The sequence below is a fragment of the Macaca thibetana genome, chromosome 2 (assembly GCF_024542745.1).
Source record: "Macaca thibetana thibetana isolate TM-01 chromosome 2, ASM2454274v1, whole genome shotgun sequence".
Classification (NCBI taxonomy): Eukaryota; Metazoa; Chordata; class Mammalia; order Primates; family Cercopithecidae; genus Macaca; species Macaca thibetana.
Genome location: NC_065579.1, coordinates 2,310,848 through 2,327,473, shown reverse-complemented (window position 1 = coordinate 2,327,473; position 16,626 = coordinate 2,310,848). Strand labels below are relative to the sequence as shown.

The 16,626-nt window shown below is 38.4% G+C and overlaps 1 protein-coding gene across 29 annotated transcripts in view; it reads left to right on the top strand.

Annotated features, from left to right (window-relative positions):
- Nucleotides 1-16,626, top strand: part of DLG1 (discs large MAGUK scaffold protein 1) — a 282,292-nt gene that overhangs the window by 154,322 nt on the left and 111,344 nt on the right. For all 29 annotated transcript variants that reach the window (XM_050779129.1, XM_050779120.1, XM_050779109.1 and 26 more), the window contains one exon: nt 5,354-5,407. In XM_050779129.1, the coding sequence (XP_050635086.1) occupies nt 5,354-5,407 (54 nt within the window). The remainder of the gene's footprint in view (nt 1-5,353; nt 5,408-16,626) is intronic.

Here is a 16,626-nt window from a genome sequence, read left to right as displayed (position 1 = left end):
CAAGCCATCTCTGCCTGCGTCGGCCACCTAAATTGCTGGGATTACAGGTGTGAGCCACCATGCCTGGCTAGGCTAAGTTTTTTTTTTTTTTAATTTGGAAATGTAATATAGTCTCTTCAATCATGTGGAAAACCAAAAGTGAATTTACACAACCATTGTTACAACACTGCTAACTAGTGTTTATTATTACCTATGTATTTGCCTTTATTGAGATCTTTATTTGTTCATGTGACTTTGAGTTACTGTCTAGTTTTCTTTCATTTCAACCTGAACTGCTACCTTTAGCACATCTTTCAGGGCAGTTCTAGTGATAACAAACTCCCTCAGCATTTGTTCATCAGGGAACATCTTAATTTCCCCCTTACTTTTGAGGGACTGTCTTGCTGGATACAGGATTTTTAGTTGACAGGTTTGGTTTCTTTTTCCTCTTATTTTAGCATTATTTCCACCCACTGCCTTATGACCTCCAGAGTGTCTGATGTGAAGTCCGCTGATATTCTCATTGAGGATTTGTTGTATGTGACAAGTCACCTCTCTCGTTGCTTTCAAAAGTCTCCCTTTGTTTTTGTCCTTTGACAGTTCTAGTCCTTTGACAGTTCTAGTATAATGTGCCTCAGTGTGAGTCTGATTTCATTACTTGTTTATTGAGCTTCTTGGATGTTTATATTCATGTTTTTCATGAAATCTGAGAAGTTTTGGCTATTACTTCTTCAAGTATTTTTTTCTACTCTTTTATCTCTCATTTATCATGCAACTCCCACAATGCATTAGTTGGTCTGCTTGATGATGTCTCATGGGTCCCATAGGTTCTGTTCACTTTTCTTTAATCTTTTTTATTTCTGTTCTTCAGATGCAGTATTTTCCATTGTCCTGTCTTCATGTTCACTAATTTTTTTTTTAGCTACTTAGATATGCTTTTGAATCCCTCCACTGAATTTTCAGTTATTGTACTTCTCAGTTCCTGAATTTTATAAATTTTTATTTCTCCTTATTGGTATTTCCATTTTGTTCATACAGCATTTTCTTGCTTTCGTTCACATCTTTTAGTTCTTTAAAAAAGTCTTTGTCTAGTAGATTTGCTATCAGGTTTTGGGGGTTGGTTGGTTGGTTGGTTTGTGTTTTGATGGAGTCTTGCTCTGTCACCCAGGCTGGAGTACAGTGGTGTGGTCTTGACTCACTGCAACCTCCGCCTCCTGGGTTCAAGTGATTCTCCTACCTCAGCCTCCCAAGTAGCTGTGATTACAGGCGCCTGCCACCACACCCAGCTAATTTTTTGTATTTTTAGTAGAGACAGGGTTTCACTATGTTGGCCAGGCTGGTCTCAAACTCCTGACTTCGTGATTTGCCCGCCTCAGCCTCCCAAAGTGCTGGGATTACAGGCGTAAGCCACCACACCTGGCCTTATTTTTTTTTAAGGGACAGTTTCTGTTGATTTGTATTTCTTTTTTGAATAAGCCATTTATTCTTGTTTATTTGTATGCCTTGGGATTTCTTTTTCCCATGAAAACAGCACACTTGAATTTAATAATTTGATGACTGTGAAAATCAGATTCTCCTTCTTCTCCAGCATTTTCTTTTTTTGTTGTTACTGTTTTTGTGATTGTTTTAGGCTGTCAAAGATCAGCCTCAGGTGTAAATGTAGGGTCTTCTTAGATGTTTTCTGAGCCTATCCTTCCCCTGGGCATGCACAGTGACTTTCTAATTTCCTCTATATATGTGGTTGGTTTTTAATGTCCTAGTCTTCAATGTCTGGCTCCCAAAAGGGGAAAAAGAAAATTGAATTGGTGTGTAGGAAGGGGAGGCTCCAGCTCTTTAAATCTCCTGGAAATCAGTTCAGCCTGGGAGGTTTGGGTGGGGTTTGCAACAGTGAGGAGGAGGTGAAACAGCAGTATCCATAGCCTGTTTGCACCTTTGTGATTGAGAAGCAGCAGTTAGAGCACAGATCTCCAATATTTGGAGAACATAATTTTCTTTGCCCACCGTGACTTGTGCAAGCATCACACAGTTGACTGAGGGATAGAGTATGGGTAGCTGCTCCTGTGCTAAACCTGCATGCAGGTGACTGAAATTAACTACAGTTTACTGTCCAAGCCTTCACCTGGAAGTTGCAAGCCTCCAGTAGACTCCAGGTTCCAAAATATTTACATCAGGCAGATGCTGCCACTGAAATTGTTTTCAAGGTGGAGAAACAGATTTGTGGTGCTTCCTACTCTACCATCTTTCCAGAATCCACCGCATTTGTTTTTACAGTCATTTTAACCTGCAGTGATCACCTCAGTCATAGCATTTAACTTTGAATGCAGTGTGTCTCAAATTAGGATCTAAGAGGTATTCTCTGGGGTTTGTGAGTTCTGCATTGGAAAAGCACTTGTAAAGCACTTGTTTATAATTGAGTAGAGGAGGAAGAAACATTAGACAAATAACATAATGAAACTTTGATCAGTGCTGAGAAGGAAAAATACAGTGCACATTGTAAAAGTGCATTTTCTAAACTATTTTGACCTATTTTAAAATAATTAGATCTTAGAATTTATTTTAACACAATTTTTAAAAATGTAATATTCCCCTCTGAAACTTTGTAAGGTTGCTTCAGTCTGTTACAGCAGCAAACACTACAAGATCCTTTGTTAATGAAATAGAATGGTAAGATTTGGGTGAGCCATGTGCTCAGCCAATAAACTTGACTTAAAAAATCCTACCCTGGGCGACAGAGCAAGACTCTGTCTCAAAGAAAAAAAAAAAAAAGACTTTGGGATCCTTAACCAAGACAGCGGGTAGTAGAACAGGTAATGTGGAAAATCAGACAACTACAACTAAAAGACTTGGAAAGAGTCTACGTGAAATTATTTCAAATGAAGAAAAACCCTTCATTGCACCTTGGTTCAAGTGACCCTGTAATATCAGACCTGGTTCTAGGTCTCTCTATACCTCCCTCTGCCACTCAGTGACATTTGAGTATAGGTAAATCACAATTTTTATTGAAATTCATTTTCTCCATCTGTGAAAAGATAGCAACACCCATCTTCACCCAGGGGGACTGTGTGAGGCTCTAGAGAAGTAATATAAAAGAAAATATGTTGCAAACCATAGGAAGCTATGGAAATGCTTAGTCTATTACTAAAATTTATGTACCATTGTGTATATTTCCAACTTGGACAACAATGAAGCCCTATAATTCACTTAGAGATTGGGGGTAGAGGCAGTAAAAAGGCAAGGACATTCCAGAAGGCGGAACTAAAAAGTTCCTAAATAATTTGACCCAAGCATCAGTAATAAGGCTTAAGAAACATAATTTTGCTCACCCCGAACTCCTGATTTCAAGTGATTCACCAGCCTCGGCCTCCCAAAGTGCTAGGGTTACAGGCGTGAGCCGCTGCGCTTGGCCTGAATGCCAGCATCTTAATAGCAACACTGACCCAGATTATTTCACAACTACTTTAGCTATTAACTGCTTTAAAACTAAGTACTTGGCTCAAAGTGATTTTTTGGTTTACTTTTTATTATGCAAACTTTCAAAAATACTCAAATGTAGAAATAATAGTACAATTAACTCTATGTATACCCATCACCAGCTACAGCAATCACCTCGTGTACTTCTATTTGATCCATAACCCCTCCTACTCCCAGCCTTCCATTGTTTTATTTTGAAGTAAATAAAACATCTCATGTCATTTTGTTTATGTGTATTTCAATATTAGCAATACTTTCTAAATGAATAGAATCAAAAGGTAACTTCTATACAGTGATGATGAGTTGGGACTGATAAGCAGCTAACATTATAATAATTATGGTGTAAATCAGATTTTGATAAAAACCAACTTTCTCCACTGCATGTTTGGTAAAAAAAATCGGCCGAGGGACCAAAAGACTTTCTTGCCATAGTGTTTTAAAAATGTAATTTCTTTTGTAACTTTAAATATCCTATTCTTTCTTGCCCTCTTCTTCTGTAATTGCTTAAGCAGAATAAAGTGAAGTTGTATTAATTTTTTTAGCAAAGTAAAATATTATGTTTGAGTATTCTCAATATGCCATTGGGAAATAAGTAATTTGAAATATTCATAAAATCTCAAATGTCTGTAAGTTGAGTAACTTTGCTTAAATAGCAATTTTATAAGTACAATTTTTATTTGTTAAGTGGACTTTCACTGAATTATTCAAAGGTAGACTGTTAATCAATGGTGGGACTAAACATGAAGTATTATATTTAATTTTATGTTTATATATAATGAAGTATTAGCTACTCATTTTTAACTTACTGCTTGATATAGCCCAAATGCATACCGTATAATTCTTTAACCATGAAACTAGGTTGTCTAAGCATTTTATCATATCATTTAGCTATAGCACTGTGCCGAAAATATTGTTATTTGAACTTTGAATATTCACCATTATTAAAAGCCTATATATTTGGAAGAAAGTGTTATTTTGTGTTATAATGTTCTTTTATACAGCTTTTATGTATAATTCTTTAGTTAATTAAGTAGAACTATTAATGTTTATAAGCATATCTTCTAAAGTTTGTTTAAATGATAGTCATCTTTTTTATTCTCTGAAACTTATTTGACTTGATACTTTTGTAACTAAATATGCAGAAGAAAGAAATTTGAGGGGAATTATATCAGTTTTTTAATATATTTTTCATTTGGTATTAATTGCATTTTATTCTTTAGTTTCATATACATCATAATTTCTAACCTAACCAGAAAACCAAGACTTTTTTCAATCCAAACTTAACTAGGTGTGTGTTATTCTGCTTATTTTTCTTGCTGTAATAGATCACTGTTAATTCTGTGAGTGGTCTAGAATAACAGTGGAAAGCTATCATTGCAGCTGAAAGTAATCAGGGGTTTTTACATTAAGAGTGTATTTTTAGTTTTCTAAAAGTTTACCATTAATTTCTGTGATAGGCTTATTTTTTTTTCCCCCTGTATAAAAACAGTTCACTGTGGGAAGAATTTTTTCCTGAGTGATGAAATGACTGAAATCTTTATGGTATCCTTGGGAATAGAAAACAATGATTTCTGAGCAACCTAGGAAGAGTTGTTGGTTACACTAAAGAATATTCATGGATTTTATGAGAAGGCTATGGTGATCTGTGTAAAACTTAAGAAAATCATGACTGTTTTAGCAGAAATAACAATTTATTTCTTAAAAGCAAATCTATTTTAACTGTTTATACATAATTTTTTCTGTTTGGGGCTGGAAAAAGGATATATTATTTAACATAAAAAGCTCATATAAGATTATAACTTAAGAAATAGCAAGTCTTTCATGTGCCTCTAACATTGTGAACATTAATGTGTAATGTTTTTGTTTTCTTGTTAAGCTAACACATTTACAATTTTTTTTTAAGGCAAATCCTCCTCCAGTCCTGGTCAACACAGATAGCTTGGAAACACCAACTTATGTAAGTTCCATTTCCTCCCCACGTTTAAGTAATTCTGCCTTTCCTGTTCAGTTTTTCATGCAAATACAAAGACCATGGCATTTTCTCTAATACATTTCTCTTAAGATGTCCTATCACTATAATCTATAGCTGTAATAGCTACAGTAAATGAAATAATATGTCCTCCTCTGGTTTTTTTTTTTTTTCCTTATGTAAAGTAGAAATTTTTAAATAGAAATTTATAGTTTAATTTTGAAATTATGATGGCTAACTTTCACAAAAAGTTGTCTCTAACCATTGGTCACTTACACAGTGCCATATATTTAAATCATTTTAGAAGTCTAATTGAATGACTGGATTTTTAGTAACCAGGTTTTTTTGTGCATTCGGATATACTAAAATAATTAGTTATAACTTTGTCATTTTAAATTGATCACGGACGAAAGCCCACTTGTTGCGTAATTTTATTATATGAAAGGTCCAGAATAGATAAATCCATACCTACCGAAAGTAGATTAGCAGCTGCCAGGTGGTGGGTATAGGCAGAATGGGGAGTGACTGCTAATAGGTACAGGGTTTGTTTATGGGGCAGTAAGGATGTTCTGGAATTAGAGAGTAATGATGATGGCACAGCTCTGTGAATAGACTAGAAACTACTGAATTGCATACTTTAAAAAGGTAGATTTTATGGTATGTGAATATCTCAACATAATTTGTTAAGGTGAAAAAGTAGAAAAAGGTGAGTAATAACATAAATGCAAATTAAAACAGTTAATACATTTTAAACATTATGTTACCAAAGGATCAAAAAGTTTATCAGTACATTCTGCTGGTGACAGTATGGGGTAAAAATATACTGATACAGTTTTGTTGAAGTATAAGTGGATAAAACTTTAGAAAATGCGATTTCATGATAATGATTGAGTCTAAAAATCAATGCTTTTTAAAAGATTTTTTCTTTTGTAACTTTTTGTATTATACCTGAGAAGCCATTGCATAATCCAACATCACAAAGACTTATACTTAAGTTTTCTTCTAAGAGTTTTACGGTTTTGCTTTTACATTTTGGTCTTTGATTCATTTTGAGTTGATTTTTGTAATGTGAAGTAGAAGTCCAACTTCATTCTTTTGTGTGTGGATAGCATCACTGTTGAAAAGACTCTTCTTTCCACATCGAATGGCCTTGGCAACCATATAGAGAATAAGTTAACTGTAAACATATGGGTGTATTTCTGTAATTCCTTTCAATAATGTTTTGCAGTTTTCTGTATACAAGTCTTGGAGTTCTTTTGTTAAATTTATTTGTAAGTATTCTCTCGCTCCTCTCCTTTTTTTTTTTTAAAGATAGAATTTCACTCTGTCACCCAGGCTGGAGTGTGTTGGGACAATCTCAGCTCACTGCAGCCTCCACCTTCCAGGCTCAAGATGATCCTCCCACCTCAGCCTCCCAAGTAGTTGGGAACACAGACACGTGCCACCACAATTTTTTTTGTATTTTTGGTTGAGATAAGGTTTTACCATGTTGCCCAGGTTGATCTTGAACTTCTGAGCTCAAGTCATCCAACCTGCCTCAGCCTCCCAAAGTGCTGGGATTACAGGGGTGAGCCATGCCCAGCGAGTATTTTATTCTTTTGATGCTGTTATAAATGGAATTGTTTTGTTTATTTTTGGAGTTTTTATTGCTAGCATATGGAAATACAGTTGCCTTTTAGGTGTTTATCTTTGATCCCACAACCTTGCCGAACTCATTTATTACCTCTAATAGTTATGTAGTTTGAATTTTCTATATACAGGGTCATATCATTGGCAAATAGAGATAGTTTATCTCTGGATGCCTTTTATTTCTTTTTTCTTTTTTTAATTTTAAAGGATGGGAAACTTCAGGATTTTATTTTTTATTTTTTGGATTTTTTTTTTTTAATTTCAGTAGGTTTTGGGGAGCAGGTGGTGTTTGGTTACATGAATAAGTTAGTGGAGATTTCTGAGATTTTGGTGCACCCATCATCCGAGCAGTGTATACTGTACCCAGTGTGTAGTCTTTTATCCCTCACCCCGCTCCCATGCTTTCCCCTGAGTCCCCAAATGCTAGTGTATAATTCTTATGCCTTTGCATCCTCATAGCTTAGTTCCCACTTACGAGTGAGAACATACTATGTTTGGTTTTCGATTCCCGAGTTACTTCACTTAGAATAATAATCTCCAGTTCCATTCAGGTTGCTGCAAATGCCATTATTTCATTCCTTTTTATGGCTGAGTAGTATTCCGTGGTGTGGGGGGGTGTGTGTGTGTGTGTGTGTACGCACCATATATTTTTTATCCACTCATTGAAAAATGGGCATTTGGGCTGGTTCCATAATTTTGCAATTGTGCATTGCACTACTATAAACATGCATGTGCAAGTGTCTTTTTCATATAATGACTTCTTTTCCTCTGTGTAGATACCTAGTAGTAGAATTGCTGGATCAAACGGTTGATCTACTTTTAGTTCTTTAAGGAATCTCTGTACTGTTTTCCATAATGGTTGTACTAGTTTACATTCCCATCAACAGTGTAAAAGTGTTCCCTGTAGATTCTGGATATTAGTCCTTTGTCAGAAGTATAGATTGTGAAGATTTTCTCCCACTCTGTAGGCTGTCTCTTAAGTCTGCTGATTATTTATTTTGCTGTGCAGAAGCTTCTTAGTTTAATTAAGTCCCGTCTGTGTATCTTTGTTTTTGTTGGATTTGCTTTTGGGTTCTTAGTCATGAAGTCTTTGCTTAGGCCAATGTTTAGAAGGGTTTTCTGATGTTATCTTCTAACATTTTAATGGTTTCAGGTCTTAGATTTAAGTCTTTGATCCATTTTGAGTTGATTTTTTTATAAGGTGAGAGATGAGGATCCAGTTTCATTCTCCACATGTGGCTTGCCAATTATCCCAGCACCATTTGTTGAATGGGATGTCCTTTCCCCACTTTATGTTTTTGTTTGCTTTGTTAAAAATCAGTTGGCTGTTAAGTATTTGACTTTCTTTCTGGGTTTTCTATTCTGCTTCATTCTGTGTATCTATTTTTATACCAGTACCATGCTGTTTTGATGACTATGGCCTCATAGTATAGTTTGGAGTCAGGTAATGTGGTGCCTCCAGATTTGTTCCTTTTGCTCAGTCTTACTTTGGCTATGGAGGGTCTTTTTTGGTTCCATATGAATTTTAAGAATTTTTTTCTAGTTCTGTGAAGAATTATGGTGGTATTTTGGTGGGAATTGCATTGAATTTGTAGATTGCTTTTGGCAGTATAGTCATTTTCACAATATTGATTCTACCCATCCATGAACATGAGATGGGTTTCCATTTGTTTATGTCATCTGTGATTTCTTTCAGCAGTGTTTTGTAGTTTTCTTTGTAGAGGTATTTCACCTCCTTGGTTAGGTATATTCCTAAGTATTTTATTTTCCTTTAGCTATTGTAAGAAGGGTTGAATAATTTTTGTTTTTATTTTATTTTATGTATTTATTTTTTTGAGACAGCGTCTCACTCTGTTGCCCAGACTGGAGTACAGTAGCACAACAGCTCACTGTAACCTCCAGCTCCTGGGTTCAAGTGCTTCTCCTGTCTCAGCCCCCACCCCCCAGCCCCTGCCCCGAGTAGCTGGGATTACAGGCATGCACCACCACACCCAGCTAATTTTTGTATTTTTAGTAAAGACAGGGTTTCACCATGTTGGTCAGGCTGGTCTCGAACTTCTGACCTCCGGTGATCCACCCACCTCGGCCTCCCAGAGTGCTGGGATTACAGGTGTGGGCCACCGTGCCCGGCCTAGGGTTGAGTTCTTGATTTGTTTCTCAGTTTGGTCACTGTTGGTATATAGCAGAGGTACTGATTTGTGCACATTAATTTTGTATCCTGAAACTTTGCTGAATTCACTTACCAGTTCTAGGAGGTTTCTGGATGAGTCTTTAGGATTTTCTAGGTATGCGATTATATCAGCAGCAAACAGCAATCTTTTGTCTTCCTCTTCACCAATTTGGGTGCCCTTTCTTTCTCTTGTCTGTTTGCTCTGGCTAGGACTTCCAGTACTGTGTTGAGTAGAAGTGGTGAAAGTGGGCATCCTTGTCTTTTTCCACTTCTCAGGGGGAATGCTTTTAACTTCTTCCCATTCAATATAATGTTGACTGTGGGTTTGTCATAGGTGGCTTTTATTACCTTAAGGTTTGTCCCTTCTGTGCTGATTTTGCTGAGGGTTTTAATCATAAAGGGATGCTGGATTTTGTCAAATGCTTTTTCTGCATCTGTTGAGATGATCGTGTGATTTTTGTTTTTAATTCTGTTTATGTGGTGTATCACATTTATTGACTTATGTATGTTAAACCATCCCGGCATCCCTGGTATGAAACCCACTTGATCATGGTGGATTCTCTTGATATGTGGTTGAGGATTTTTGCATCTGTGTTAATCAGGGATATGTGTCTGTAGTTTTCTTTTTTTGTTAGATTATTCCCTGGTTTTGGTATTAGTGTTACACTGGCTTCATAGAATGATTTAGGGAGGATTCCCTCTTTCTCTATCTTTTTGAATATTGTCAATAGGATTGGTACCATTTCTTCCTTGAATGTCTGACAGAATTCAGCTGTGCATCTGTCTTGTCCTGGACTTTTTTTTTCATTGGCAATTTCTTAATTACCATTTCAGTCTCACTACTTGTTATTAGTCCGTTCAGAGTTTCTATTTCTTCCTGGTTTAATCTAGGAAGGTTGTATATTTCCAGGAATTTATCCATCTCAAGGTTTTCTAGTTTATGCATGTAAAGATGTTCATAGTAGGTTTGAATAATCTTTCATATTTCTGTGGTATTGGTTGTATTATCTCCTATTTCATTGCTCATTGAGCTTGTTTGGATCTTTTACTTTGAGATGGAGTCTCGCTCTGTCACTCAGGCTGTGGCACAATCTCAGGTCACTGCCGCCTCTACCTCCTGGGTTCAAGCAATGCTTCTGCCTCAGTCACCCGAGTAGCTGGGATGACAGGCGCCCGCCACCACACCCAGCTAATTTTTGTATTTTTAGTAGAAATGGGTTTCACCATGTTGGCCAGACTGATCTCGAACTCCTGACCTCAAGTGATCCACCCACCTCAGCCTCCCAAAGTGCTGGGATTACAGGCGTGAGCCACCACGCCGGCCATTTGGATCATCTCTCTTCTTTTCGTGGTTAATCTCGCTAATGGTCTGTCAATTTTATGTACCTTTTCAAAGATCCAGCTTTTTGTTCTATTTGTCTTTTGTATTGTTTGTTTGTTTCAGTTTCATTTAGTTCTGCTCTGATCTCCGTTATTTCTCTTCTTCTGTTGGGTTCAGGTTTGGATTGTTTGTGTTTCTCCAGTTCCTTTAGTTGTAACCTTAGATTGTCTCTTTGTGCTCTTTCAGACTTTCTGATGTAGGCATTTAATGCTATGAACTTTACTCTTAGCACTACTTTTGCTGTATCCCAGAGGTTTTGATAGGTTGTGTCACTGTTATCATCCAGTTCAGAGAATCTTAATTTCCATCTTGATTTCATTGCTGACCCAACAGTCGTTCAGTAGCAGGCTGTTTAATTTCCATGTATTTACGTAGTTTCGAGGATTCCTTTTGGAGTTGATTTTCAGTTTTATTCCACTGTGGTCAGAGAGAGTACAGTTGATACAGTTTTGATTTTTCTTAAATTTACCGAGAGTTGTTTTGCGGCCTCTCGTATGGTTGTCCTGGAGACTGTTCCGTGCGCTGATGAACAGAACGTACATGCTGCAGTTGTCGGGTAGAGTGTTCTGTAAATACCTGGTAAGTCCATTTGTTGTAGGGTGTAGTTTAAGTCCATTGTTTCTTTATTGACTTTCGGTCTTAATGACCTGTCTAGTGCTGTCAGTGGAGTATTGAAAGTCCCCCACTATTATTGTGTTGCCATCTATCTCATTTCTTAGGTCTAGTAGTAATTACAAATTTGAGGGCTCCAGTGTTAGATGCATATGTATTTAGGATCTGATCGTTGGACTAATCCTTTTATCTTTATATAATGTCCTTCTTTGGCTTTTTTAACTGCTGTTGCTTTAAAGTTTGTTTTGTCTGATAGAAGAATAGCTACTCCTGCTCGCTTTTGGTGTCCATTTGCATGGAATATCTTTTTTCACCCATTTACCTTAAGTGTATTTGAGTCCTTAGGAGTTAGGTGAATCTCCTGAAGATAGCAGAAACTTGGTTGGTGAATTCTTATCCATTCTGTATCTTTTTTTTTTTTTTTTTTTTTTTTTTTTTTTTTTTTGAGATGGAGTCTCACTCTGTTGCCCAGGCTGGAGGCAGTGGTGCAATCTCGGCTCACTGCAAGCTCCGCCTCCCGGGTTCACGCCATTCTCCTGCCTCAGCCTCCCGAGTAGCTGGGGCTACAGGTGCTCGCCACCTCGCCTGGCTAATTTTTTTTTTGTATTTTAGTAGAGACGCGGTTTCACCATTTTAGCCAGGCTGGTCTCGATCTCCTGACCTTGTGATCCGCCCGTCTCGGCCTCCCAAAGTGCTGGGATTACAGGCGTGAGCCACTGCACCCGGCCTGTATCTTTTTTTTTTGAGACGGAGTCTCGCACTATCGCCCAGGCTGGAGTGCAGTGGCATGATCGTGGCTCATTGCAAGCTCCGCCTCCTGGGTTTGTGCCATTCTCCTGCCTCAGCCTCCCATCATGTAGCTGGGACTACAGGTGCCCTTCACAACGCCCAGCCATTCTGTGTCTTTTAAGTGGAGCATTTAGGCCATTTACCTTCAACATTAGTGCTGAGATGTGAGGTACTATTCATCCTGCTATTTGTTGCCTGAATGCCTTGGGTTTTTTATTTTTTTATTTTTTATTTTTTTCATTGTGTTATTGTTATATAGGTCCTGTGAGATTTATGCTTTAAAGAGGTTCTATTTTGATGTACTTCGTAAAACCTCCCGGCTTTACGCCATTCTCCTGCCTCAGCCTCCTGAGTAGCTGGGACTACAGGCGCCCACCACCACACCCAGCTAGTTTTTTGTGTATTTTTAGTAGAGACGGGGTTTCACCATGTTAGCCAGGATCGTCTCGATCTCCTGACCTCATGATCCTCCCGCCTCGGCCTCCCAAAGTGCTGAGATTACAGGCTTGAGCCACCGCACCCGGCCTCTTCATTTTTTAAACTCTTTTTCTTTGTCTTTGATGGATTGGATTAATTCAAATGCCTTGTCTTCAAGCTCTGAAGTTCTTTCTTCTGCTTGTTTGATTCTATTGCTGAGACTTTTCAGTGCACTTTGCATTTCTCTAAGTGTGTCCTTGATTTCCAGAAGTTGTGATTGATTTTATTTATGCTGCCTATTTCACTGAAGGTTTTTCTTTTCATATCCTGTGTCATGTTTTTGATTTCTTTAAATTGGACTTCACCTTTCTCTGGTGCCTCCATGATTAACTTAATACTCGACCTTCTGAATTCTTTTTCTGGCAATTCAGAGATTTCGTCTTGGTTTAGATCCGTCGCTGGTGAGCTGGTGTGATCTTTTGGTGGTGTTAAAGAACCTGGTGTTGTTTTATCACCAGGATTGTTTTTCTGGTTCCTTCTCGTTTGAGTGGCCTATGTCAGAGGGAAGTCAAGGGCTGCTGTTGAGATTCTTTTGTCCCACAGGTGCTCTCTTGATGGTGGTGTTCTCCCCCTTCCCCTAGGAATGGGGCTTCCTGAGAGCCAAACTACAGTGACTGTGTTTACTCTTCTGAGTCTGTCACCCAGCAGATCTACTAGGCTCCAGGCTGGTACTGGGGAGTGTCTGCAAAGAGTCCTGTGATGTGATCCATCATCAGGTCTTTCAGTCATGGATACCAGCACCTGCTGTGGTGGAGGGAGCAGGGGAATGAAGTGGACTCTCTGAGGGTCTGTGGTTGTGTTTTTGTTTGGTGTGCTGGTTTTGTGTTGGTTGTCCTCCAGCCAGGAGGTGGCACTGTCAAGAGTGCATCAGCTGCAGTACTGAAACTTGCCATACGGACGCCTGGTTAAGTTTACAGGTTTCTCAGGCAGTGGGCAGGGCCATAGAGCTCCCAAGAGATTGTGACCTTTGTCTTTAGCTACCAGGACTGGTAGAGAAAGACCACCAGGGGGCAGGGATACCAGGGCTGGTAGAGAAAGACCACCAGGTTGGGGCAGGGATAGACATATCTGAGCTCAGACTCTTCTTGGATGGGGCTTGCTGCAGCTGCTGTGGGGGATGGGGATGTGGTTCCCAGGACAATGGAGTTTCGTTACCAGGGGGATTGTGGCTGCCTTTTATGGCTGCTTCTGCTGAGACATGCAGGTCACCAGGGAAATGGGGGAAAGCTGGCAGTCACAGGCCTCACCTTGCTCCGGCACAGCCCACAGCCCTAAGGGCCTGTCTCACTCCCACCGTGCCCCCTCAACAGCACCAAGTCTGTTTCCTGGCAGCAGGTGACCAGGGCTGAGCACTTGCCCCAGACCATGAGCCTACCCGCCAAGAAAGCAAGGAGACTCACAGGTTTTCAGTGTCTCAAGGAGCCTGCAGTGGTGATCTAGTGCCTTCAGAGGCGCTGTGGATTATCTCAGCTTTTCTGGTATGTTCCTGTGGTAGTTCTTGGAGCAAAAGTTCACAATGTGAGTGTCCACAACTGCTCTGTCCATCCAAGCAGGAGCTGCAAGCTAATCCTGCCCCCATCTGTCATCTTTATCCTTCACCAACTTCTGGATGTGTTTTCTCTTTCTTGCCTGTAATTCCCCTGGCTAACTCCTCTATTACAGTATTTAATGGAAGTAGTGAAAGCAAGCATCCTTGTTGTGTTCCTGATTATTAAGGGAAAGCTTTCAGTATTTTGCCATTGTGATATATTATATGCAATTTTAAGTATTAATTGATACTATAATTTCATTGGCTTTGGGTTTGATTCTCCATCCTGTTCTATCCTTAAGTAGTAAAAACATCGAAAGAAGGCAAAATTACACACAAAAATTTGAGTTCTTACTGGATCCAGTAAAGAGCAGGAAATGAAGTAATCTGTTAAAAAAGTTCCAATCTATTCCCCTATCTTTATTTTCCTTGAGACAGAACATGAAGACTGAAGTTAGAAAAATTCACTCCATTTGAACTTTGGTAGGTTTATTACATAATAAAAGCTTCAGTTTTTCCACATGTAATATAATTTATAGCTACAATATTTTTTAAGTGACCTAAATTCATTAGTTAGGAAACACTTTTAAGTAACCTCTTTGAGGGCTATTATTTCGTATTTAGTTATATTAATTTTTCATTAGAAAGTACATCTTCTTTTTCCAGTACATTTTTATTTTTAGAGCTTTGCTTTGTGATGGTATAGGCTTTGAAGGTTTTTTGTATTTTTGAGATAAGAATCTTGCTCTGTTGCCCAGGCTGGAGTATTGTGGCTCGATCTTGGCTCACTGCAACCTCCACCTTTGGAGTTCAGATGATTCCCATGCTTCAGCCTCCTGAGTAGCTGAGATTACAAGCCATGCACCACCATATCCAGCCAATTTTTTCTATTTTTAGTAGAGATGGGGTTCCACTGTGTTGGCCAGGCTGGTTTCAAACTCCTGGCCTCAAGTGATCCACACATCTCGGCCTCCCAAAGTGCTGGAATTACAGGCGTGAGCCGCTGCGTCCAGCTAGCTTTGAGGTTTTTAATTGCCTGTGATTATGCATTATTATTAACCATGAGTCATATAAATACTGATAAAATGTTGGATTTTGATATATTACTCTATAGTTAGAAAAGTATTATTTGAATTGAACCTAAACATAAGGAATTAGTAGATTAGGCTTCTTTTTTATCTTCCCTTGAACAAGTCTTATAACTTTAATGTAATTGGATTTGTCCTGTTTGGATATATTAGTGTTAAAATGATTAGAAACTTAAAATTCTTGGGCCAGTAAAGGACTGAGAATATCTGTCATAAATTTTTCTCTACTTCGTTATGACCTATATGTACCTATAAATACAGGCTAAAATTTTAAAGGCTATACAGAAGCCTTTAATTATACTAAAAAGATAAACTCGTACAATTTAAAAGTTAAACAGTAAATGTTATTTTATTATACCAGCAACAACCAGTTGGAAATATGAGTCCATTAACTGTATTAATAAAAATGTGAAATATCTATCAATCAGCTAAAAATGAAAATACATAGTGTGTAGTAAGAAAACCATGAAACTTTACTGAGTGGCATGAAAGAGTTCTTCAGTGGAGAACAGTTCATGGTCCTGAGCAGGAAAATAATGTAAAGATCTTCATTTTCCCCAGACTAATCTGTAAATTTGGTGTCATACCAATCATAGCCCCCAAAAATGGATGTGGGGTTGGGGGAGAGGTGGGAGGGGTAGGAGAGGGAGAGGAGGGAGAAAGCAAAAGAAGGAGACTGTATGCTTGCGTTTTGAGAGTGCAAAGGTGGGCTTAACGGAATAATTCGGCTGGAGCTGTGCCATCCAGTAAAGTAGCCACGAGCCCCATGTTGCTGTTTAAATTGATTAAAAGTTAACAATTTTGTGTGTGTGTGTAAGACAGTTTCACTTTTGTTGCCCAGGCTGGAGTGCAATGATGCCATCTCAGCTCATTGCAGCCTTTGTCTTCCGGGTTCAAGTGATTCTCCGGCCTCAGCCTCCCAAATAGCTGGGATTACAGGCACTCACCACCACGCCCATCTAATTTTTGTATTTTTAGTAGAAACGGGATTTTGCCATGTTGGCCAGGCTGGTCTCAAACTCCTAACCTCAGGTGATCTGCCCGTCTCAGCCTCCCAGAGTGCTGGGATTACAGGCATGAGCCACTGCACCCAGCCAAAATTTAATAAAATTTAAAATTTAAATTTCATTCTGTTAATGTGGTATATCACATTTGTTGATGTTCATTTGTTGAACCATCATTACCTCCCCGGGTTAAATCTCACTTGATTATGGTGAATGATCCTTTTAATGTGCTTTGAATTGCTAGTATTTTGTTGAGGATTTTTAAATCTATGTTTATCGGTTATATCAGCCCGAAATATTCTTTTCTTATAGTATTCTTGTCTGGCTTTGGTATCAGGGTAATTCTGGCCTTGTAAAATGAATTTGAGAAGCATTTGGTATTTCCTATTCAGTTTCAGGGGAGAGTTTGAGAAGGATTGGTGTTAGTTTTTCTTTAAATGTTTGGTAGAATTCAGTCATGAACCCATCACACTCTGGGCTTTTCTTTGATAGAAGATCTTAGATTACTGATAATCAGACTAGTAATGCT